The following is a 25,623-nucleotide window of genomic DNA, read 5'->3' as shown; positions in this document are numbered from 1 at the left end:
TCTGGTGAGTTCCGGATGAAAAAAAGTCCAGAGTCAGACAAAACCAACTACAGTGGCACCTCTGGATGTGAATGGGATCCGTTCCAGTGCCCCGTTCGCATCATGAGCAGAACGCAACCTGTGTCTGCATGGGTCGCGATTCGCCACGTCTGTGCAAGACGTCATTCTGAGCGTCTGCGCATGCGGCAAAACCCAGAAGTAACCTGTTCCGTTACTTCCGGGTCACCGCGGGATGCAGCCCGAAAAGATTTAACCCGAAGTGTCTTTAACCCGAGGTATGACTGTAGTAGCTTTGTGGGACAGAAGAAGTAAATTTTATCTGTTTCCAGGGTCAGATCTACGAAATATTAGTGTTACATTGCTCATTGATTTTGCACATAGCTGTGAAGGGAACGGAGTGGAAAAAAGCTTGCTCCACTCCGGTCTGATTCCAACCCTTGCCACCATGGACTGGTCTGATTGGCCAGAATTCAGAATTGGGCCTGGCAGGAACTCCCGCCCTCCTACACAGCCAGCACGGGGGGTTTCCAACTACAAGCCACCCAAGCCAGCATTGCTCCTGGGGGTCAGGACCCATTTCTATGGGCTGCAACCACCACCCACCCCAGGACTGGATAAGTGGCCATTATCTCACCCTCTGGCCACCACAGCTCCCAGGGAGCTCAGAGGAAGGAAGATGCCTTTTGCTTTTTGTCTCTTTCCCAATTCTCCTTTCAGAGCAAGGCCTTCCTGGTTTCCTTTTTCACAAGCAGCTGTCCTGTTTCAATCTGTAGCCTCTGTGCTCCCAAACAGCAACATATATGTGATATGCAGATAAATGCATTTTTTGTATGCAATGTTGTGCCTGAATGTATCTACTCTCACTGATAGATGCAGGCAACTTTAATATGGAGCCTGAGGACTCCCAGGATGTGATCCTTGTTAGAAAATGTAGTAAAAAGTTATAGAAGTTTTATTCCCTGATATTTGATTTAATTTATTTCTTCCATGTATTTACAACTGCAAGGCAGCCCTCATTGGAAGATCTGTGGTGCATCAGCAGAATCCTGTGTTTGCATTAAGTGAGTGTGGGAGAGGAAAGCCAAGAGAAGGCACATTTTAAAATGGCAGTTTTAAACAAAAGCAGAGATTTGAATAAAGCAAACAGGAAAAGTTGTGGTTTTAAACAACAGCAGAGGTATGAGTAGACTGATATTGGCAGTTTCAAACAAGGTTTGAGTACAGCGAGAAGTGAGCTGGGAAATGCTCTGTTGTGCTCGCTTCACATATTCCATAGTACCTTCCCACAATCATGTATTTCACTCTGGGTATGACATGTTGTCTTCAATATGAAGTTTCAGATTCAATGTAGTAATTTAGAAGATACAGTGGTACCTCGGGTTACAGACGCTTCAGGTTACAGACTCCGCTAACCCAGAAATAGTACCTCGGGTTAAGAACTTTGCTTCAGGATGAGAACAGAAATCGCGCGGCGGCAGCGCAGCGGGAGGCCCCATTAGCTAAAGTGGTGCTTCAGGTTAAGAACAGTTTCAGGTTAAGAACGGACCTCCAGAACGAATTAAGTTCTTAACCCGAGGTACCACTGTATATTTATTCACTGTCCAGTGTGCACCAACAGAATTTAACCATCTCTAACGGAAGAGACCAATTAATAGGCTCGTTCATACAATTCTTTTCATCTTGAAGATAAGGTAAAGATATCCACATGGCAGGTGTGTGCAAGGGGCTCTGCAGAATAGGAGAGAGTAGAGGGTGATCTGCATGCAAGGGTGAGTTGAGAAAAGTAAGAGGAAAGGTGGAGGAGAAGAGGAAGGGATGGTGAAAATAATAATAATAATAATAATAATAATAATAATAATAATAATAATAATAATAATAATTTAGATATATGTAGCTAGATATAGATGCCAACAAATGTCTTTGCACAATGTAAGTCAGCTCAAGCTTTTTATTGAAAGAGACAATAAATCTAAAGTTGACATATCTTGGCATACCTTATTGCAGATGTGGCAAACACCTGTCCATTTGATCCTACACTCAGGACAATAATTGAAGCTATAACAACAATAAGATCTGTTGACAAAAAAGGAAAATGAAACTGTTAATGCATTTTAATGCCATCAAAGGAAAGGGGGGGCAGAATGTTACAGCCTTTCAGTACTAAAAACAACCAAAATCTATAGAACGCTTCTTTCACATGTAACATGAAGGCATTTTTTTTTATTCCTCCCACAATCATCTCTGCTTACAGGTCTTGCTTTTTTCTTTTTAGCACTTCAGAACCCTGTTTAATCTAAGATGACACTGGGATAAAATAAATAACTACGTAAACCATATGGAAAAGGTTTATTTCTTTTTTTTATTTACAAAAGGCTTTGTCATATCAAAGTTTATGATGTGTAACGTCTCCAAACCGTCTCCAGGGCAGACAAGAAATTGCAGGTGGTTTGGAGAAGGTACACTTAGCCATTATAGGTAAAGGGTAAAGGACCCTGGACAGCTAAATCCAGTCAATGGCAACTATGGGGTGTGACGCTCATCTTGCTTTCAGGCCAAGGGAGCCAGCATTTGTCCACAGACAGCTTTCCAGGTCATGTGGACAGCAGGACTAAACCGCTACGGGCGCAATGGAACACCATGATGGAAGCCAGAGTGCACAGAAATGCCATTTACCTTCCCACCACAGTGGTACCTATTTATCTACTTGCACTGGTGTGCTTTCAAACTGTTAGGATGGCAGGCAGAGCAATGGGAGCTCACCATGTCGCATGGATTCGATCCACCGACCTTAGCCATTATACGACCTTTTGAACAGTAAAATTTTGAGGGTCAAATTAACCCTACCAGTGGACATCAGCTACCCAGAACTCTGTTCCTAGCAGCCAGGGAGGGAGGCTTGTTTTCTCCTGCTTTGGAGGGTAGGACCTGAACCAATGGCTTCAAGCTACAAGAAAGGAGATTCTGACTCAACATCAGGAAGAACTTTCTGATGGTAAGAGCTGTTTGACAGTGGAATGGACTCCCTCGGGAGATGGTGGCCTCTCCTTCATTGCCATATATTGCATCTCAGAAAGAGTACAAGAGGACTGAAGGTGGATTGAAGGTGGGTCAGGATGTTAATCCCCATATTAAAGGAGTTGGGGTGGAATATGAGAGAACTCGGATTTTGCTAAGTGCACCTAGAACATAAACAAAGGCAAACACCAACCAGGAATGTAGTGGCTCATAATCTTATAACAGCTCATCTCCCAATAAAAGGTGGGCCAATAAAAATATCCATCTTGAAGCATCAGTCAACTCAGCTATACACAAAGCCAGTATATCCTTTCTGCTCAAAAAGGCCATGGGATTGATGTCCCGGTATGATTTTATATTTAAAAGAGACGATCTCACCTATTATTGATATAGGCTTCCTAGCAAATCGTATTCTTCCCTTAATACCAACATATTTGCTTCTGCAACCGGCAGACCAGAGCCTCACCACATATTCAGCACCAAAAAATACCACCAAGACAATTTCCTGAAATTAAAAACAGTATTTAAGGCTTATTGTTTGAAATTTATTATTATTAATAAATTTTATCATACATTAATATTTTTGAAAACATTAAAACATTAGTTTTAAAAGGCAGCATAGAAATGTGGTAAATACAACTAACAAAAGGAATTGAAGTTTCCTTTTCAGACTTTCTTTTCTTTCAAGGGCACAAGGATAAAAGCAGCATGGTGGGTTTATTTATTTACTCAAAATTATTTATTTATTTTGGGGGGAGGGTGGTAAGGATTGTGTTTTGTATATAATTTTTTTTCTTTTTGTATAAATAAGTGGAATAGTTAATATTAAAGTTTACCCCTAAGATAAGTTGCACAGCAGGAAATGGCTTTCGTTCAATTTGCTACTCCTCTTTGTGATCTTCATTTGTAGAACACCGTAACATAAGAACATAGTGTACCGTGATGTAACAGGATTTCCATAGATTTCCATATTATTATTATTATTATTATTATTATTATTATTATTATTATTCATTTTTTAGAAAAATTTATTTGCTATATACATATTACATACATTCAAAAAAATTACAGTTGTATAAATAATAAAGAAAAAAATACACATTACCTTAACTAACATTTTCCAAGTATAGAAAAAAATGCAAAAATGTGCAAAAACAAAAATAGAAAAAGATAAGAAAAAGAGTATATCTAAGAAAAAATGAGAAGAAAAGAAAAGAAAAAAGATTTGACTTCCTTCGACCACTATATGGTTCCTATAATCTCATATCCTTGGTTGTCTGTAATCATTCTAAACTTTCTGGAGAGATAATTTGTTTACCTGTGGAGTTTTTAGTCTAGGCTAAGCCAGTCATAATTTTGGGAACCAACTTTCGTCATATAACTGTTGAAGACATCCCATTCTCTCCTGATCTTTTCGCTTGGTTGATTTCTGAATTCTGAATTCTGTTAGTTTCGCCAATTCAATATATTCACTTAATTTTAATAACCCTTCTTCCTTTGTTGGAATTGTGTTGCTTTTCCAATATTTTGCAATCACAATCCTGGTCGCCGTCATTGCATATAAAAAGACTCTCTTGTTGTCCTTTGGGATGTCTGTTGTGAAGATACCTAATAAAAATAACTCTAGTTTTTTTTTAGCAAAGTGTATCATGGCATTTCTTAAAAATTCTTCGTAAATCATCTTCCAGAATACTTTAATTCTGGGACATGTCCACAACATGTGAAATAGATTCCCATCCTTATGGTTACACCTCCAACACTTACTGCTGATTTTTTGATTCATTTTTGCCAATTTTGATACCACCTATACATCATCTTTAAAAAGTTTTCTTTAATAAGGTAGCAGGCTATAAACTTAACGTCCTTTGTCCAAAAATTTTCCCATTTCTCTAATTCTACAGTATATCCGAAGTCTTGGGCCCATTTTACCATCACGTCCTTAACCATTTCGTCTTTTAGGTGCCAGTTTAACAATAACTTATACATTCTGGGTAGATTTTTTTCCTCATTTGAAAGCAATTCCCTATCTAGAACTGATATTTTATTATCGAATCCAGTTCTTCTATCTTCCTCGAAAATTCTGTTTAGTTGGTGATACTGTGACCAGTTAACAGTTCCATTAAATACTGTATATATATATTACAATGTTGTGAAGCCTCCTGGTGGAGCATGGTGGCTCCACTGAGATGTGCAACAAGGCATGGGGAGCTGCTGTGTGACAATTCAGAGCATCCGCCTGTCTAGTCCACTCTGACTGGGGGGAAGGGGTGGTCAGGCAGAGAGATATTTGCTAGACCTGCTACCCAAGTTCCTTTAACTGGATATGTCAAGAACTGAACCTGGAAACTCCTTCTGTACCAGAGGGGAATGTTTTGGAAGCTGAGACTTAATATAAATATGCCTATTTTTTGACAAGCGACATTTAGACTTCTATCCAGCAATTGTATTGTTTAAATTACTAGATTTCTCTCTTGTCTTTTGACCTCATAGAAGCCCACTGCCACCAATTCATAAAGAAAGAAAGCATAAAACCGGATCCGAAGCTAAAACAAGTATCCAACATCTTTTTTTGTTCAGCCCAGTTCCCAGTCTATACACTTCACATTCCCTCTCAACAGCTCCAGACAATAGAAGGTCCGGCATTCAGTCCCTAGCATGTCCAGATGGGGCTGGGATAGACTGGATGTGAAGCCCTTGCCAGCCTTTGCCAATGAGTGTAAACAATTGCTAGATGTACCAATCATCTGATTCAGTAGAAGGTAGCCTTCTCTATTCCTACTTATATCAACTGGTCAAACCATTTCTTCCCCAACACAGTTTCGTAGGATGGGAGGAAATCAGTTGCTAGCTGCAGAAGGGGAAATGGCTATCTAAGCAAGCAGATGCCTGAACAACAAAGCAACTACTCTATTCCCAGCTTAAGAATGGAAAGTGAAATACTGGTGGACAACAAAAGAGGTTTAAAGATGCTGTCAAGGCAAATCTTTAAAAATGTAGTATAAACACCAATAATTGGGAAACACTGGCCTGTGAGCGCTCCAATTGGAAAATAGCCTCTACTAAAGGCGTCATGGATTTTGAAGAAATACGAATTCAGGACAAAAGGGAGAAACAAGCTAAGAGGAAGCCACATTTGGCAAATCCTCATCGTGATCAACTCCCGCCCAGAAACCAATGTCCCCACTGTGGAAGGAGGTGTGGATTCAGAATTGGCCTCCACTTTAAGGACACACCACTAAGACTGCGTTCATGGAAGACAATCTAACTTGGTCATGAGTGATCGCAGAGAGAGAGAGAGAGAGAGAGAGAGAGAGAGAGGTTAGATTGTTTTTTTTTTTTAAAAAAAATTTTATTGGTTTTTTCCACACATAATACAAGACAATACAACACAATACAAGACATACAAACATGTAAACACGTATAATTTCTTAACCTTTCATTTCTTAAGCCTTCTTTCAGCGACTTCCCCGTACCTCCCCTTTCTGCATCCCTGTTATCAATCTTTTCAGCATCCCCTAATTTCAATATAATACTTTCTTTAGATCTTATTTCTCATATCCAATTGCTAGTCGCTGCAATTCTATTTTGCATTACCCAAAACATTTTAGCATTCATTAATTTTACAACAGTTCTTAAGATAAATTTTAAACTTCTTCCAATCTTCTTCCACCGTCTCTTTCCCTTGGTCACGGATTCTGCCGGTCATCTCAGCCAGTCCCATATAGTCTATTACCTTAGTCTGCCATTCTTCCAGTGTGGGTAGTTCTTGTGTCTTCCAATACTTCGCTAATAGTACTCTTGCTGCTGTTGTAGCGTACATAAAAAACGTCCTATCTTTCCTTGACACCAATTGGCCTACCATGCCCAGGAGGAAGGCTTCTGGTTTCTTCACGAACGTGCATTTAAGCACCTTTTTCATTTCATTATAAATCATTTCCCAGAATACCTTGATCCTTGGGCACGTCCACCAAAGGTGGTAGAAAGTACCTTCAGTTTCCTTACATTTCCAACATTTATTATCGGGCATATGATAAATTTTTGCAAGCTTGACTGGGGTCATGTACCACCTATAAATCATTTTCATAATGTTCTCTCTCAAGGCATTACATGCCGTAAACTTTATACCGGTGGTCCATAACTGTTCCCAGTCAGCAAACATAATGTTATGGCCAATATCTTGTGCCCATTTAATCATAGCTGATTTAACCGTCTCATCCTGTGTATTCCATTTCAACAGCAGGTTATACATTCTTGACAAGTTCTTAGTATTGGGTTCCAATAGCTCTGTTTCTAATTTTGACCTCTCCACCTGGAAGCCAATTTTCCTGTCCTGTTTGAAGACTTCATTTATCTGATAGTAATGAAGCCAGTCTCTTACTTTTGACTTCAATTTCTCATAGCTCTGTAATTTCACTTTTCCCTCCTCCTGTTCTATAATTTCCCAGTACTTTGGCCATTTGGATTCCATATTAAGTTTTTTCACTTCCTTAGCCTCCATTGGTGACAGCCACCTGGGGGTTTTGTTTTCCAACAAATCTTTATATCGAATCCAAACCTTATACAATGCTTTCCTAACAATATGGTTCTTGAAACCTTGATGAATTTTTACCTTGTCATACCATATATATGCATGCCAGCCAAATCTGTTGTTATGCCCTTCCAAATCCAAAATGTCTGTGTTTTCAAGAAGCAGCCAGCTTTTCAGCCAGCAAAACGCCGCTGATTCATAATACAACTTTAAGTCCGGCAGGGCAAACCCCCCTCTTTCTTTTGCATCAGTTAATATCTTAAATTTTATTCTGGGCTTTTTGCCCTGCCAGACAAATCTAGATATGTCTTTTTGCCACTTCTTGAAACAATCCATTTTGTCTAAAATCTGCAATGTTTGAAATAAAAACAACATTCTAGGCAAGACATTCATCTTAATAACAGCAATACGGCCTAACAAGGAAAGTCTCAAATTTGACCATACTTCTAGATCTTTCTTAATTTCTGACCAGCATTTCTCATAGTTTTCTTTAAATAAATTCACATTCTTAGATGTCAAATTAATCCCCAGGTATTTCACCTTCTTTGCTACCATTAACCCCGTTTCACTCTGAAACTTTTCCCTTTCAACAGCTGTTAAATTTTTATCCAGTACTTTCGTTTTCTGTTTGTTCAACTTAAAACCTGCTACTTGACCAAATGCTTGTATTAGTTCTAAAACTCTTTTCGTACTAGTGTCTGGCTCTTGTAAAGTTAACACTAAATCATCTGCAAATGCTCTCAATTTATACTGTTTAGCTCCGACCTGAATCCCTTTAACCAGCTGGTCCTCTCTAATCATGTTTAATAAAACCTCCAGGACAGATATAAAAAGTAGTGGGGATATTGGGCATCCCTGTCGTGTCCCTTTTTCAATAGCAAATTCTTCTGTAACCACATTATTCACAATCAATTTTGCTTTTTGCTCAGAATAAATTGCACTTATACCATTCTCAAAACCTTGGCCTACCCCCATCCCTTGGAGATTCTTTTTCATAAAACTCCAAGAAATATTGTCAAAGGCTTTCTCCGCATCCACAAATATTAATACTGCCTTAGTGTTGATATTAACTTCCAGTAACTCCATAATGTCTATTATATTTCTCACATTGTCTGACAAATGTCTTCCTGGAAGAAAGCCCGCTTGGTCTTTATGAATCTCCCCCACCAAAACTCTTTTCAGTCTTTTTGCCAAAATGTCTGCAAAAATTTTGTAATCCACATTGAGTAATGATATAGGGCGGTAGTTCTTGACCTGATTCTTCTCGGTCTCTGTCTTTGGTATAAGTGTAATATAGGCTTCTTTCCACGATTCAGGTGCCTTCTTCCCCTCCAAAATTTCGTTACAGACCTCCTTCAACGGTTGCATAAGCCATTCTTTCAAAACTTTGTAGTATCTGGAGGTCAGTCCATCCGGTCCTGGAGATTTTCCCAATTGCATATTTTGAATGGCTCCCTCAATTTCTTGATCCGTTATCTTCTGATTCAAAATCACTCTACTTTGTTCCGAGATTTTTTGTAATCCATATTTTTTAAGAAATTCTTCAATTTCTTTTTCGTTCACCGGCCCTTGTGCATAGAGTCTCCTGAAATAGCTCTGAAAACAGTTTCTAATCTCATTTGGTTTATAAATGTTCTTTCCCTCAACTTCTAAGTTGGTAACCGTATTCTGTTTTTGTCTCTTCTTCAATTGCCATGCCAAAAGTTTCCCACATTTATCTGCCGATTCGAATGTCTTTTGTCTCATTTGTTTTATTTTCCATTCTATCTCTTGATTCATCAATTCCATATATTGTCTCTGATAAAACTTGATTTCTCTCAAAATTTCATGAGACTTTGGTTTAGATCTCAATCTTTTTTCTCCTTCTTTTATCTTTTCCATGATCTTATCCTTTCTCTCATTCTGTCTCTTCCTTTTTACGGCATTCTGTTGTATTAAAAATCCTCTCATGACAGCCTTGCTTGCGTCCCAAACTATTCTTTTTTCCACTTCTGTTCTCAGATTTATCTCAAAGTAGTCCTTAACCGCCTTCTGGGCCTTTTTATATACCTCTTCATCTCTAAATAGGGAGTCATTCATCCTCCATCTGAAGGAACCAGCTGTTGTTGGGTTCATTTCCATCTTTACAGCGTTATGGTCGGAGCAAGTCTTTGGGCAGATTTCCACTTTCTTGACCTTTGCTGCCATCCCACTAGTTATCCATATTTGGTCGATTCTTGTCCATGTCATTTTTGCTTCAGAGAAAAAGGTTCCCTCTCTCTCGAGAGGGTTCCTTGTTCTCCAGATGTCAATCAGGTTCATATTGTCAGTCATTTCAAAAAATGTCTTAGGTAATCTCCCATCCTTGGAGATCACCTGTTTTTGTGCTTTGTCCATATTTGTAGAAACCACTCCATTCATGTCTCCCATTAAGATTACATTGTAGTCCAAAAAGTCTATTAGTGTCTCATGCAGTTTCTTAAAAAATTCCGACTTCCCTTCGTTTGGTGCATAGACTCCTATTATCAATAGTTTTTCTCCTTGTACTTGGATTTCAATTGCCAAATACCTTCCTTGTTCATCTTTAAATATTAATTTAGGGGCCAACTTCTCCTTTGCATAAATCACCACTCCTCTTTTCTTCACTTTATCCGATGAAATAAATTCTTGTCCTAATCTTTTATTGATAAGTAATTTTCGGTGTACCCTAGTCACATGGGTTTCCTGTAAACAAATCAAGTCCAATTGTTCTTTTTTCAGAATATGAAAGACTTTTCGTCTCTTTCTAGGAAGGTTCAAACCATTACAGTTCCAACTTAAAAATTTCAGAGACATCTTGTTATTTATTCGGTTGCCCCTCCAACAGCTCCAAGGAGATCTTCTTCTGTTGATTTTCTAGCTCCGAAAGAGAGATTTGAAATATCTGGTAGATTTTCTAGATCCGTAGGTTCCGCCGTTTCCTTAAGAAGATCTTCCTCATTTCTTGTCAGGAACTGTTCTTTGTCTTGCACTGTTTTTATCTTGATTTTCTTTCCTTTGTAATTAAAAGACAGACCTTGTGGGAACTCCCATCTGAATAGTATGTTGTTCTTTCTTAATAGAGTGACCAAATCCTTGTAATGGGTCCTCGCTTCCAAGATATTTTTAGGAATATCTTTAAAGATCTGCACACGCGAGTCTTCAATTTCAAGGGCTGTTTGGAAATGTAAATTCAATATCTTATCTCTCTCCTCCTGAGATCTCAGAGTTATAAGGCAATCTCTTGGGCTCTTTCTGTTCTGTTTCCTTCCCAGTCTGAAAGCAGTTGTTATCTTAAATTCCTCCTCTTTCAAGCTGTCCTGCCAGAATTCCAGAAATTCTTTTGTCAAATATTCTATCAAATTGTCCTTTTCATTTTCTGGAATCGATCTCAGTCTCAAATTTTTATTTTTTCTCTGTAGTTCCAATAAAGACAGAGCAGCCTCATGTTCTTCCAGCTTTTTACAGACTGGTACTATCTGTTCCTGTGTATTTCCTGCAGAAAGTTTTGCTTCCTCTGCCGAAACTTTTGCCTCCTCTGCAATCTTTCTAGACTGTATCCATGGAGGGAGCTGCAGGTGGTACAATTGAACCTCTTCTCTTTTGTTCAGCTTTGCTTTTGGCCCTTGTTGTTCTCTCCTCTGTTGGGCCACTCATATCCCAAGGTCTTTCCCACGAGAATCACTTTCAGGTGGAAAATTCCACAAGTCTGTTCCTTGCAGTGAAAAGTAGTAGTTATTTCCCTGCAGCCTCTAGATGGAGCAGTTCAGAATTTCCAATACAAGGTAACAAAGGTTCCCTTCCTAAATAAACAAAAGTGGCAACCAAATGTCCAATATCTTCTAAATAGCCAAATTGTATCTTTCCAAAGTTCCAAACTTCTGTCAAATCAAATCTTTAGTTGTAATCCAGCAAAACACCTACTTTGTAGCAAGTCTCAAATGACAGTTCTCAGTCCCGGTAGCTCACTCCCAGGCAGTCCTCCCCAAGGGTTTAAAACGGCAGAACTTTCCCTTCTAAGCCTCTTTCATGCAGGCAAAACAGTTCGTAAATCTTCCCCCCCTGCCCCTGCTTGCTAAGGGGGGGAGCTGAGTCCAATGCCTGAGTCCGTCACTTTTGAAGCACTTTCTAACAATTGCAGCTTCTTGTTTCAATGCTTTATTTACATGCAGTCCGGAGAAGGCAGACTTCCTTATTTTTTACCTTCTCCGCTTTCAGCCAATTTAAAATTATTTCCTTATAAATTTGTTGCTCAGTCTTACTCACGGTAGTCCAATTTGTAATCCAAATGTCAGGAAGAAGTCGGCGCTCTCCGTCAATGGCGACGCGGCTTCACTTCACGGGCTGGGTAGCGGCTCTCAGCACCGCGCTCCCCCGCTGCCACTCCGGAGCCTTTAAAAAGGCTCCTTTGCAGTAAAGAGGGGCGCTTAAGGTGCCCACCGAGCCTCCTTGCTCTCAGGCTTCTGTGCCTGAGATTTTAAGGGTCCCCGCTTCGCCGTAGCGGTCAGACCCGAACTCGTGAAGAAGCCTCCCTGAGCGGAGCTCAGCGGGAGGCGGCCATTAGCGCTGGCGCCAACCGGAAGTCAGAGAGGTTAGATTGTTCAAAATTTTACTTGCAGAACTTTCTTCAAAACAGAAAATAAACATTATATGATACATGTTACGAAAAAGGAGCAATGCAGAAGCGAGCTCCAGGTGGCTGGAATGGAAAACAGGATGTTGATGTTATGGGACTGTACCGTGGGAACCAGGGACAGTCTATTCTGTGCACTGAGCGCCGGATGTTAGCTCAGAGTGTCACATGACCCTGTACTGGAAGTACATGGGTGGAGTTATTCTCTCTCGACTGTTGGTGATGAGAGTGTACAGACATGATTTCTCTGTACTGCTGGAAAGACAGGAATAAAAGCATGTAAATATATTTCTGTCTGTCTCTTTCCCCTCCCTGGCAATGGGAGGGGGAGGAATGGTGTGTTCTTCTTCATGTTGGGAAGAATCGCCGATTGAAGACCTCCCCTGGTCTTGCCGGGAGTTGCTGACAGGGAGGTCAACAAGAATTCAAGCCGGGCACCTGGAGGGTGGCCAACTCCTCTGAACTTCTCTGGCTTCTGGCTTGAATTCAACATCTGGTAGCATTGCCGATGGTTACTGATCCATGGGAATCAGCATGAAAGGTGAGAGGTCAATGAATCGTTGCCATCCTCTGCACCTAAGGAGATAAAGAAAGCGTCTGCGTGCAGCCAGAAGCTGAACAGACAGCTGGACACCGAGAGGAGTGTTTTCAAGGCAACGGAGCCCAAAAGGTATGCTGAATTTCGGGCTTAAGAGAGTGAACGCAGAAAGATTTATTCTCTGGTTCACGCAAGAGCTACGTTTGGAAAAAACAGCTCTGAAAGCAAGGCTGGCATGCCAGGAATTCTTGTGGTTGATAAGATTTCCTGTCCGAAGTAGTGGAATGCACAGTTGCTAGGCAACGCCAGTAGGCTTGGAAAGTTACTGGCTCAGTCAAAGAGCCTGGGAAGAGGAATTGTTTTGGCTAACTACGCAGCTGTGGAACAGCGTGCGGATTGCCTGCCTGAGAAAGCAGTAAACAGCCAAAAGAGAACTTTTGGATTTTACTGGCTTGAGATTGAGAGCAAACACTTGGATTCAGAATGAATGCCAAGAAGGGGGGAGGCTTGCCTTATCCACCTCCCCTGAGTGCCGTGGTTCTGGATGAACACAACTGGCTTGGTGCACTGGAAGTAAAGGACAGGGGGAGGGAGGAACGGAGTTCTAATTCCCCCGCTTATGTGGCTACTGGAGAGAAAGCTGTAGCTTTGAACGTTGTCCAATGTTACAATTGTGGACAGGCTGGGCATCTTCAGCGGAACTGTAAGAAGCCACGCCAGCCAAAAGGAGCGAAGGGCCGCTCAGCAAAGCCTGAGGCATCAGGCAAAGGTCATACCAAGCCTATGGTGAAACCTGCAAAGGCCTTGATGGCGAAAGGAACCACGCCAGATGTTGGCAACGCGTTTGTAACCGATGCGGGGAGCACGGTTCATATGTCCCCACACAAAGGACTCTTTTCAACGTTTAAGAAGCAAAGCTTCGCTGTGAAACAGGCCAACGGTCAGGAGCTGGAAGCGACCGGGATAGGGACTGTGTATCTTAAGAGTCTGAACTTGACTATAAACAATGTTTACTTGGTTCCTGAATTGAAGTTCAATCTGCTGAGTGTTTCACAGATTGCAAAGAAAGGACTGCAACTGTCCTATGATGCTGAGAGCTGCAAGATCTACAAAGATGGAGAGTTGTTTCTTTCTGCTAGACAGAAAGATGGACTGTATTTGTTGAGTTATGCACAAAGTGATTACATGGAATGTAATTCATCTGTGTCTAACCTAGTTTCTCTTACAGGTGTGACAAAGAAGGTGACCGGGGTCAACAGAGCATTTCAGCGGGTGTATGCTGATGTGGTTGGTCCTCTAGAACCATCTAGAGGCAATGCAAGATTTTATCTTGTGTGTGTGGATCATTTCTCAAACTTTGTCTGGATTTATGTGTTGAGAAAGCCACAGGAAGCCTTAGAGAGGTTTCAGGAGTTTTGTGACAAGGTTAAGAATATGCATGATGCTAACATTGATTTTCTTTTCACAGACAAAAAGCAGATTTTTCTTTTACAGGATTTCCAGAGGTTCCTGCAGAAGAAAGGGATAAGACACAAGGTTGCTGTTTCAGCGGAAGCGTGGAACAGGGGTGTCTGTGTACGGGTGAACAAAGAATTGCAAAAGGGGATGAATGCGCAATTGCTTAGTTCACATCTGCCACATGAGTACTGGGCTGAGTCGCTAATGTCGTTCTGTTATACGAAGATGAGAAAGGTTTCAAAAGAGTTGGGAAGTTCTCCTTTTGAGAAACTGTTCCATAGAAAACCTTCTGTTGCCCATTTCAAGGTTTTTGGGTCTCATGTGAGGACAGAAGCTCCAGGTGGAGTAAAGAATGCCAGAGGCATTTTTGTGGGTTATGAAAAGGGTCTCTACAGAGTAATTTTGTCTGAATCCGGTCAGGTGATTCTCACAAAATTTCTAGAGAGTGCTCCTGAACAGGAGAGAGTGATAGTACACACATTTCCCACAGAGGACGATTCAGATGATGATGTTGATTTTACAGATTACAGTGGTACTGAGAGTGACAGTGATAGCTCGGAGAGCTCAGTTGTCACAGTCATTGAGAGGAAATCTCACACAATGGAGAGGCCTTCACAGGTGAAGGATGAACCACTGTTTACTATTGGAACTGGTTCTCCAAAGAGTCCTGAGACTGGACCAGTGAGCAGAGAGGATCAGCACCTCATACGTAGGTCTGAGAGAGTTACAAAGGGTCAACCACCCAAGAGGTACTCAAAAGAGTTTGCTAACTTAGCTGTTGCATGTGTTGCTGTTGTACACAACCGAGGACAGGTTGGAGCTGTGTCTAAGTCAGAGACAAAGACACAACAGAGAGTTGCTAGCCAAGGTAATGCAGATGCACTCATTCCTTGGAAACCAGACAACCAGAGAGGTACACTGGGGAAACCAGTGGCGGGGAGTTCCAAGGGTGGAACTGAAACAACAGGGGAGTGTTATGTGTATAACAACTGTTTGTTTTCTTCTCTGGATCACGCTTTGCTTGCCGCAACACGCATTGATTCTTTTGGGGGAGGATGTTACGAAAAAGGAGCAATGCAGAAGCGAGCTCCAGGTGGCTGGAATGGAAAACAGGATGTTGATGTTATGGGACTGTACCGTGGGAACCAGGGATAGTCTATTCTGTGCACTGAGTGCCGGATGTTAGCTCAGAGTGTCACATGACCCTGTACTGGAAGTACATGGGTGGAGTTATTCTCTCTCGACTGTTGGTGATGAGAGTGTACAGACATGATTTCTCTGTACTGCTGGAAAGACAGGAATAAAAGCATGTAAATATATTTCTGTCTGTCTCTTTCCCCTCCCTGGCAATGGGAGGGGGAGGAATGGTGTGTTCTTCTTCACGTTGGGAAGAATCGCCGATTGAAGACCTCCCCTGGTCTTACCGGGAGTTGCTGACAGGGAGGTCAACAAGAATTCAAGCCGGGCACCTGGAGGGTGGCCAATTCCTCTGAACTTCGCTGGCTTCTGGCTTGAATTCAACAATACATTCAAACAATTCCATAAGGCATATGCCCGTCCAGGGCATAGGCTCCGCATCTTACAAAAGGTCTGTTTCTCCCCACATCCTGTATTCCAGCCTGAGGCTGTGTGCTCCTGAAGAGGTTCATTTACATCCTTACTTTCACAGAGCCTGGGAACAAAGAACTCCAGACACCACCCTTCCCATATAGCAAATTTTCAATTAATTTCTTTTCATAAATTCTAAGGATAAACACTCACACGTTAGCTAGCAGAAAACAATAGTTAATTATGAACTCAGTTAAAGCTCAGAGTCCCTTAGAATACAGCAGTGGAACTTTCCAATGTTAAACCCTTTCACCAATACACACAGGCATTGCCATTTCAGTATGAATTAAACCAATGAACAGTCTGTATTACAAGCAGACAAGTAGTTGCACTAACTTGCAGCTCCTGTGCAGATATTTTACTGAAAGCAAAGGTTTCCTTGGCACAACTGGCATATAAGCTGGTATAAGCTGCTTTATACTCCTTGGATCACTGGCCCTGCTAGACTGGTATTGTTTACATTGACTGGTGGCAGCAGCTGTCCTAGGTCAGACCAGACTCTCCCAGCCCCACTTGGAAATACCAGGGATCAATTGGGGGTGTTTGGAAGCAAAACATATGCTCTATCATGTGGCCCGTCTCCTAGAAATGGCTGCCATTATTACAACTACAGCAAAAGCAAGAGAAAAAGATGGGCATATGGCAATGTATGCCTCCCTTAAATATTCATTTATCTGCTAAGTGTTCAGTGTCAGAAGACATGACATGCTCAGGCTTTAGAACATTTGGTGACGCCAGTAAAGAAATGCTTCAAGAAACAGAAGCTTGTGATGTCTTCAAGCTGAAACCCGCAGAATTTAGTTATCTGAAAGGGTCAACTTTCCCTTAAACTTTCATGGCCAGACAGGATATTGCCAATTGAACGAAGTGACACACCTGTGCTGTGTCTGAGATGTGGCCTCAGGCTGCCCCTAGTTTTTGAAAACGCTGCATTAGTCTCTTTTAATTCAGTTTAAATACCATTAAAGGAACTAATAGTTTTCTGTATTCTGAGAAGCTACTTCTTGCTGACACTGGTCCAGGGGGCCTCACCCACCCAATGAAAATGCCCAAATTTAGCAAAGTACATACATCCAGTACATATATGTAGTACATTTATTATATTTATATAAATATATAAAAAAGAACTGTAATACATATGCACTTAGCATTTGTAATCATGTTTCCTTTTCCTGAAACTGAGAGAATGATCAGTTAGATGTGGTTTAGTTTAATTCCTGTATTGTAGAGGTTTGGACTATGGGTCCCTTCCAACTCTACAATTCTATGATCATATCACTTACTATACCTTGATTAAAAGGGTTGGTTCTGACACATGGACCACCAGCTGGCCATTCCTGCTCTATTAGAAACATACAAGTCAAAAGCCAGCTATGTTCCATGAATAAACCATGAAACCACATCCCACTGTTGTTTATCCAGAAATTATTGAGTTCAAAGTGTCTTAATCCTAAAAGGACTGCAGCCTTAAAGTGCAGAATTATACATGTCTATGCAGGAGTAAGTCTCTCTGATTTCAATATGGCTTACTTCCAGCAGGTAATTGGGTGTAAAATATACAGGCAAGAAAGGTGCAAAAACAGTGCCTAACAATCCCACGAGTCTTTACAAGTAAAATTCCAAGATCCCTTGCAACAACCCTTGAGGCCTGTGAAGAGCTGGAGTTTGAGGAAGGAGGTTTTCAGGGAGTGATTATGTTGGAATTTGGCAGTTTTGGGAGGAGGAATGCCTGGTAAAGGTATTTGAGGGTTGTTGGAGGTTTTTTGAAGATTTTTGTAGTTTTGGGTATTTTTTCTGAGAATTTTTTGAGCTTGGGGGGATTTTTATTTGGTCAGGATTTTTTTGGAGAAGGCTGTCAGGGACGAACCAGGGGTTTCAAGTTCCCCAGAGGGAGGGGGAACCTGGGAGCGGAAGAAGTGGACGAGGTGTGCGGGCGGGGGGGAGAGAAGGATTGGAATAAACCAAGAGCAAGGGAGAGGTTTACGCAGCATGGAAAAGAGGAGGGCTGAAAGGCAAGGCAGGAGACTTCGTCATTGGGCCAAACGCAGGCCTCAGCAGAGATGTGCTAATGACCCGTTGTAAATACTGTAAATAAAGACTAAAAAACATAGAGAGGCTCCTGTGGTGTTTGTGGTGAAGAGAGAGAAGCCCTCAGCTCTGACAACGGCACTGTCATTTTCCTTGGGTGCTGACAAACCCATTAAAGCAGTAAGTGGTATCCACGCTGGAAGAGAAACTAGCAGTGCTGGACTGTTTGCAAGAAGGCATCACCATGTGTGCCATGCAAGTATGGCAGGAATGAGTACAGCATCCATGCCATCAAGATACAGGAGGAGATCCGGGCAGCAGTGGCAGTAAGTGGACCTGCAATTACCAGGGTCACCAGCAACATGTGGGACAAGGTTCTGGAGAAGATGGAGAAGGCACTGAACCTGTGGCTGGAGGACATGAACCACCAGCGTGTCCCCGTTGATGGCAACACCTTGTACAAGAAGGCTCTCAAGCTGTATGTGCAGAGAGGGAGCAGCTAGAGAAGGAGTTCCAAGCCAGCTCCAGTTGGCTGAACTGCTTGAAGGGTTGCTTCAACTTGAAGAACATCCACACCACTGGCGAAGTTGCATCCATGAACTTGGGGGCTGCTGAAGTGTACTTGAGCAGCTGAAGAGGCTGCTGCAAGGGAAGGGCTATCTTCCAGAGCAGGTGGGATGGCCTGGGAATCTGATTCAGAGGCTGAACCTGAGGAGTCCCAGCCTGCACGGGAGTGCCCGCCTCCAGGGCCGGCTGAGCCGGGGCAGGGGCTTGAATCTGAAGGGCCCTCACCTGTGCCGGATCCTCAGGAGCAGAATCCGCTCTGGCTCCGGAGGACCCATTGCCTGCAGATGCTCCTCTCCCAGCCCTATCAGGGGAAGGTGAGGTTGCCTCTGGGTCCAGTAACCCTCCAGCCTCTCCTGAGCTGCAGAGACTCAGGGCAGAGAGCCGGAGGGAACTAAGTTCTCTCAGGAGGAGTGCTCACCTCCAGGCGAGTCACCTGTGGACAGGGGCTGCCCTATGCCTCAGAGGAGATAAAGACCAGTCAGCCCAGTCCCAGGTTGCGGGAGCAACATCGTTGGTAACCTGTTCCTGCTGGCACCCTGACCTGCTCTCTTGAGTTCCTGATCACGCCCGACTCCTCGCTTTGTACCTCGCTTCGCCCCTGACGGACAGCCTCCTTATCCTCGACCTAGGACCGGATTTAGACCATGCCGCACGGTAACCCCCCCGGGACCAGCACATGGATGCTGGTCCGGATTTCAACCATGTGGCATTCTGGAAGTCCTTCAACACTGTGGTCTGCATCACCTATGTCAAGCAGGCAGTAGATGCCATCAAGCCTGAAACAAAGTACGCCAGTGCAATCTGTGGAAGGAGTGCATTCACGATTTCAAAGGATTTTCAGACATTGCCACAAGTAAGGAAACTGACTGAGGGGCAACAGGCCTTGAGTCTGGCAGAGCTGCCAGAGCTGGTGACATCACGTTCCAGTTCAGAAAGCAGGGAAGAGGATTATGATGGTGAGCAGGATGAGCAACCCACCTGGACTGGGCGTTGGTCTGCTTTTCAGAACTCTTCAGCACGGTCATGCACATGAAGGGCATCATCTCCTAGTATGACTCCTGCATGGAACACAGCCTAAAGATCCAGTGTGCGATTGTGGACAGTGTGTGGCCCATACAGGGAGATGTTTGACCAGCTGAAGAGGCAAAAGCAGAAGTTGCCCATCACCGTGTTCCTCCACAGGACACCAGCAGGAGCAGCAAGTGCATCTGAATTGTAGCCAAGGACTTTGAGGGACAGGTCTACCCCCCTTGTTTTTTCCACATCGTCCTCCAGCGATGAGGAAGACTGAGAGCTACCATTATCATCCTTCCTGCCTGTCTGGTAAGTGATGCTGGTTTCCCAAGGGTTTACAGAGGTTTAGAGGGTGTTTGCAGATTTTTGATGGTGTTTCAAATATATGCAACTTGACCAATGCACACGGTGCCTCAGAATGTAAGTCCCATATAAATGGGGAGTTGCCTGTACACACCTACAATGAAAACTGTGGTACTTCCTTCTGAGTAAACATGTGCAGGATTGTGTTATGACCATTTCTTACAAGATGTGTGTTCTAAAACAGAAGATATAGGATATAAATATAATTAAGGCTGCAGTTCTTACTCTTCTTGCCTGGGAGTAAGACTCATTTAATTCAATAGAACTTCCTTTTGTGTGCACATGGTTAGGGCTGTGCTCTTAGTAAGTAAGAAAGTAAGTAAAATAGAGATTGATAATTTTGGCTTGTTCAGCTTTTTATAACAAGTTTCTAACAGGTATACATACAGACATTTCACAGAATATTTTAAGTTAAATCACTTACCATCCAAAAAAGAGTCCCAGTGGCAAATTCTGCATAGTATTCAATAGTGGACAGAACACTAAAGATTAAACAAACCAGCACCAATAGAAATCTGTTGGAAGAAAAAAAAAGGAATCTGCATTCAGTGACAAAAAAGCCATAGTTTACTTCAAACCCATACTTCAAATATTGTTACTTACACTTTTCCCATATCCCAGTGTTGAGCTTTGAGGATATTCTTACCATGATTAAAATGGTGTCTACTTTGGCAGAAACTCTAACGATAAAATATGTCTGCTACCAAGGATAAGGAAGCATAGAAACAAATATATGATTATCCCATTAACATATGACCACCTTTTAAGCTTGCAGTTTGAATTCCATTCAACTCAAAATGTTGTGTTTGCATTAGTAAGTGGTACATTTGGGGGGAAAAATTAGTGAGAAATCAAGAAAGCTTATACTGCCTCAAACTTGGTCTTGATTTAAAAAGATGCTAATAGCATGTTTTAGCCATTAGTTCATGGTCATATTCTGATACTGCTAAACCTCTCCAGGTGGGATGGTTTATTTTAAGTTGCTAACTGGGTAAAAAGCAAACCGCATTTCTAAGTGAGGTGGAAGTAGCTTGTACTTCTATAGTGCCTTGAATACAAATAGCTAAAATACATATTGCACTAAATTCATAGTTTGGTATTGTGGAATTACTATTATTCAAATTTAAATAAGAGCTGCAGGCGGGTCTGATCAGAACTGTAATTAAGAAAGTGTATATATAATACACACACATTGACAACCCCTTTATCTAAAACTAATGAAAAGTCTTCTATTTTCATTGGGAGTTAAGCTTCCATCCCAACATAAATATTGTATTTATTTGCTATGATGTTTGTTACCTGCCCTTTAGTCCTTTTTTTCACAGCACAGTACAGCAGTGTTTGTAGGAATCATGGTGTAGAGATAAAGCATTCCCATCGCGCTCAATACCCACACCCAATGAGGCCAGGTAACTTACAACTGCTATTTAAAGATTTGAAAAGTAAAGGAATCATACCACAAACTGTGTGTTTAATGTAATCTGTAGTTTAGGCCTCAAAATGCAGTGAGTGTGTTCAGAACACTTCCACTACACGTCAGTACAAAAATGGGAAAGCTGTGGCCCTGCTGATGTTGTTGGATTCCAACTCCCATCAGCCCGAGGAAACATGGCCAATGGCTGGGGCAATGAGGGTTGTAGCTGAACATCTGGAGAGCTACAGGTTCCCTATCTCTACTTGAAAAGGCCTTTCTTCCTTCACCTTGAGGGTGGATAGTTATGAGCACTAGCCCATAACTACGGTGGCAATTTGGGAACAGTCCAAAATGCAACTGTGGTTTTATTGGTGTAAACTCAGAAGATAAGCCATTTTTGGCTCACAACACAACAACTGTAAAAAATCATTTGGGGAGGGAGACAGGAATCATGTTTTCCTAACAATTTGAGAGAAAGAGAGATAGTACATGTGTTTTGAGAAAAGTGTTCTGGATCTCACTGTACAACTCCTATGGACAGAAATTTTAAGCAGATAGCATTAACTGCTTTAACGTGAGACTTTGCATAGGCAAATATATTTTATAACAACAGTTTCAAATAGACTATCAGCAGCACAAAGACAATCTGTCATTAGTATAACCAGCTGTCCAATTATAAATTAAGGTCAAGCAAAAAAGGTCAGTTGGTTTTAATCTGAGGATCACAGCTGGTTTGCGCTCCCTCTCTCTCTCTCTCTCACACACACACACACAGAACAGATTTGAGTAAATTCTAGGCCACACCAAGCTCAGGTCCATGATTTTCACATGGCAAAAGAGCCAGACTGACCAAGAATGAACTGATACTCCTTTACAATGCACCTCAAAGCTATAAGGATCTTCTTCAAGGCACAGCAAAAACTTCAATTTCTTGCTTTCCTTCGAGTTTTTAAACTGGTATAAATTCAACAGGAATAAAGTTTAGAAGAGTTTGTCATATTTCAGATATCATGTACAATGCACATAGAATCATAGAATTGTAGAGTTAGAATGTATTCTATATTATAAATAAATGTTATTTATACCCATAAAGACCACATACACAGAAAACTAAACTAAATTGTAATTCAGTTTTATGAATATTGCCACTTGCCTAGCCAACAGAGCAAACTTGGAGTCTGCAGAAGCACAAAAAATAATTCAGGCAAGAAAACCCTTAAAACAGTGGAGGGGACTGAAAATGTCCAGTGTCCACTGAATGCTGATTGATGGTTAAGAGGGAAATAACCAGATGGGAGAGGGAACCAAACAGAATATAAGGGGGGAAATGATTGAGGAAAAGATGCAGAGATATTAAAAAGATCATCTTATTGTCTGATTATTTCCTGGCTCAAACTCAGAAACCGTTTTTAAATGTCCCCTGGGATAGCAGTGAGAGCTGCCCACAAATATCAATTGCAAAAATCCAATATGCGAATGAATGGCCACTAGTGTGCACCTCACCGCACTGCACATGTTAACTAGGCACTGAATAAGGAGTCCCTATTTCCAAGGATGCCCCTGGTTTAGAAAAGCCATCCTGGTTTCTGATTTCATCCCAGAATGTCCCACTTTTCCTTATGATATCTCTATTTTCATTGGAGAAACGCTGGAGGGTATGGGTCTAAACCACAGAGCCTAGGGCCTGCCGATCAGAAGGTCGGCGGTTTGAATCCCCACGACAGGGTGAGCTCCCGTTGCTCGGTCCCTGCTCTTGCCAACCTAGCAGTTCAAAAGCACATCAAAGTGCAAGTAGATAAATCGGTAACACTGTGGCGGGAAGGTAAACGGCGTTTCCATGCGCTGCTCTGGTTCGCCAGAAGAGACTTAAGTCATGCTGGCCACATGACCCAGAAGCTGTCTGTGGACAAACGCTGGCTCCCTCGGCCTGTAGAGCAAGATGAGCGCGTAACCCAAGTTGTCCACGACTGGACCTAAGAGTCAGGGGTCCCTTTACCTTTATGGAGTTATCCAACCCCTGAGCTGTCTGAAAGTAATCCTGTATTGGGGAGGGGTTTTTTTAAATGTTTAATGTTTTATTATGTTTTTTATATATGTTGGAAGCTGCCCTGAGTGGGGTCTAAATAGTAAAATTCTTATTGTGGAATGGGACATCTCTATTTTCATTGGAGAAATGTTGGAGGGTATGGGGAAGAGAATGGAATGGTTTGAAGTGGCTGAAATCCTGAACCAAAGATGCATACTGCAGCATTCTATTACATGGCCCCATTCCTAATGTGCTTATGTGTGTGGCTGCATATGCATGTGCTTATTAGGGGTTGTGGTTCTGCCCGGTCAACCCCCCCACACCCCTCAGTGACTCTCCCTCATAGGTACCAAATGAAAGGGGGCTGAAATGCCCTGAAAGGAGGATGGGCTTGGACCTTAGGGAAGGGGGAAAGGGCACTTTGATATACTTGCTGGTTGGCTCCCTCTCATTTGCATGACCAAATAGAGGTATTGCTTGGATTAGACATGACACCAGGTTTTGGATAATCAATTAGGCAATCACATCCTATTGCTTGTGACTGACACACCTCCATAGGTGCTTTCCCTGTTTACTGTAATTATGCTCTCAAAGTGAAGCCCAATCACTTATGTAGTTCTGGCTCATGCACAGAGTTCCAGCTAAAGTAAGCTACTCAATAACCAGAATAACCAGGCCTAACCTTATTCTTGTCTACATTAGTGAATAATCACATGCTGCTATGTTGTAAACAAGCTTCAAGTTCCTTTTAGAGGTTAAACAAAAAGCCACTGGGTCAGTTGTGCATCTGCTTTTCTGTTTCAATTTAATACTTCACAAAACAAGCAACCAGCAGGTCACTTACAACTATAATAGTGTAACCTGCACGTCTTCCTAACTGCAAGTTTATATACATATGTGAATGATAAAATGTTTGGAGATAAGTTCCAACCTAAAAATAGGTTTAAGATTTAAGCAGTTTAAGATAACTTCTTCCTAACGGATGAAAACTGAGTGAAGGTCTAACATGATAAAGCTGAGAGGAACACACTAATTCACTTGCTAAATGTTTTCAGCATCACTAACCAAGATGGGTGTTACATTAAGCATATACATAGGTACCTCGGGTTAAGTACTTAATTCGTTCCGGAGGTCCGTACTTAACCTGAAACTGTTCTTAACCTGAAGCACCACTTTAGCTAATGGGGCCTCCCGCCGCGGCTCCAGAGCACAATTTTTGTTCTCATCCTGAAGCAAAGTTCTTAACCCGAGGTACTGTTTCTGGGTTAGCAGAGTCTGTAACCTGAAGCGTATGTAACCTGAAGTGTCTGTAACCCGAGGTACCACTGTAAGTCCCCAAGTTCAAACCTCAACTGTGCTTAAAACATTTCTTCCTATGACATTAAGCTCTCTGGGGAAAGTGTGGGAAGAGGGATACCGGCTGGGGCAGCGGAGAGAGCTGATGTATTTCAGTTCTGGTTTAATTCTATTTCTTTTTGTGTTTATTCTGACACTCGATAGAATTTATATATTTATTTATTTTTAAAAAACTTCTTACTCTTTCCAGCAGATCCACACCATACTTTAAAAGCACATTCAACATGCATTTAAAGCTTCCTCCAGAGAATCTTCTTAACTGTAGTTTATTAAGGGTGCTGGGAACTGTAGTTCTCTGAGGCTGAAACTACACCATGTTAGCCCTGCCATCCTGTAGGGTGAAGTGACCCGTGTAAGGAGGCACGGGAAGGGGGGGGGCAGGAGATGGAGGCAGGAATTGCTGTATGAATGGGGCAGCAAGACTTTTTGAAACAAGGAAGTGTTGGTATCAGTTGGGCTTCATTTTAGCCAGCAACATATTTTAGCCTGGCCCTGGCCTTCTATCTTTTGGGTGCCCATTTGGTTTCCAAAATAAGCCTAACTCACCTCTGAAGGTTGTTGTGACGAGGACAATGGTGGGATTGACACTGCCCTGGATTCCTTCGGAAATTGGCGGGATAAAATTGTAATAAACAAAACGTGTCTTGTAAGTTTACAAGTACCGTATTTTTCGCACCATAGGACGCTCCGTCCCATAGGACACACCTAGTTTTTTGGGGGGGAAATAAAGGAAAAAAAATTTCCCTTTATTTCCCCCCCCCCCAAAAGCAGGTCAGGGAAACCGAACCAGGTCGAGGAACAGTGGGATGGTGGCGCTGCGCCTCCCTGCTGTCCCCCGAGCTTGTGGGGCTGGCTGATGTCTGCCTGGCGCGCGGGGCGCTCTGCTTCAGCGGGCCCCACCTGCCAGGCAGCAGGCTGCTATCCGCAGCGTGGGGAGCCCTGCGGGGAACTCCTGCAGGGCTCTGCACGCTGCAGATGTCTGCCCGGCGCGAGGGGCGCTCTGCTTCAGGGCGCCCGACGCTCCGGGAAGCAGGCTGCTATCCGCAGCCTAGACAGCCCTGCGGGACCTCCCGCAGGG

General features: G+C 42.3%; 1 protein-coding gene across 4 annotated transcripts in view; it reads right to left on the bottom strand.

Annotated features, from left to right (window-relative positions):
- Nucleotides 1-25,623, bottom strand: part of LOC128413497 (potassium voltage-gated channel subfamily KQT member 1-like) — a 334,949-nt gene that overhangs the window by 288,775 nt on the left and 20,551 nt on the right. For all 4 annotated transcript variants that reach the window (XM_053387514.1, XM_053387517.1, XM_053387515.1 and 1 more), the window contains 3 exons: nucleotides 20,174-20,264; nucleotides 3,394-3,520; nucleotides 1,995-2,073 (listed from right to left, as the gene is read on the bottom strand). In XM_053387514.1, coding sequence (XP_053243489.1) covers nucleotides 1,995-2,073; nucleotides 3,394-3,520; nucleotides 20,174-20,264 — 297 coding nt within the window. The remainder of the gene's footprint in view (nucleotides 1-1,994; nucleotides 2,074-3,393; nucleotides 3,521-20,173; nucleotides 20,265-25,623) is intronic.

The sequence above is a fragment of the Podarcis raffonei genome, chromosome 5, assembly GCF_027172205.1.
Source record: "Podarcis raffonei isolate rPodRaf1 chromosome 5, rPodRaf1.pri, whole genome shotgun sequence".
In the NCBI taxonomy this organism is placed as follows: domain Eukaryota; kingdom Metazoa; phylum Chordata; class Lepidosauria; order Squamata; family Lacertidae; genus Podarcis; species Podarcis raffonei.
This window is presented reverse-complemented; position numbering and strand designations above follow the sequence as displayed.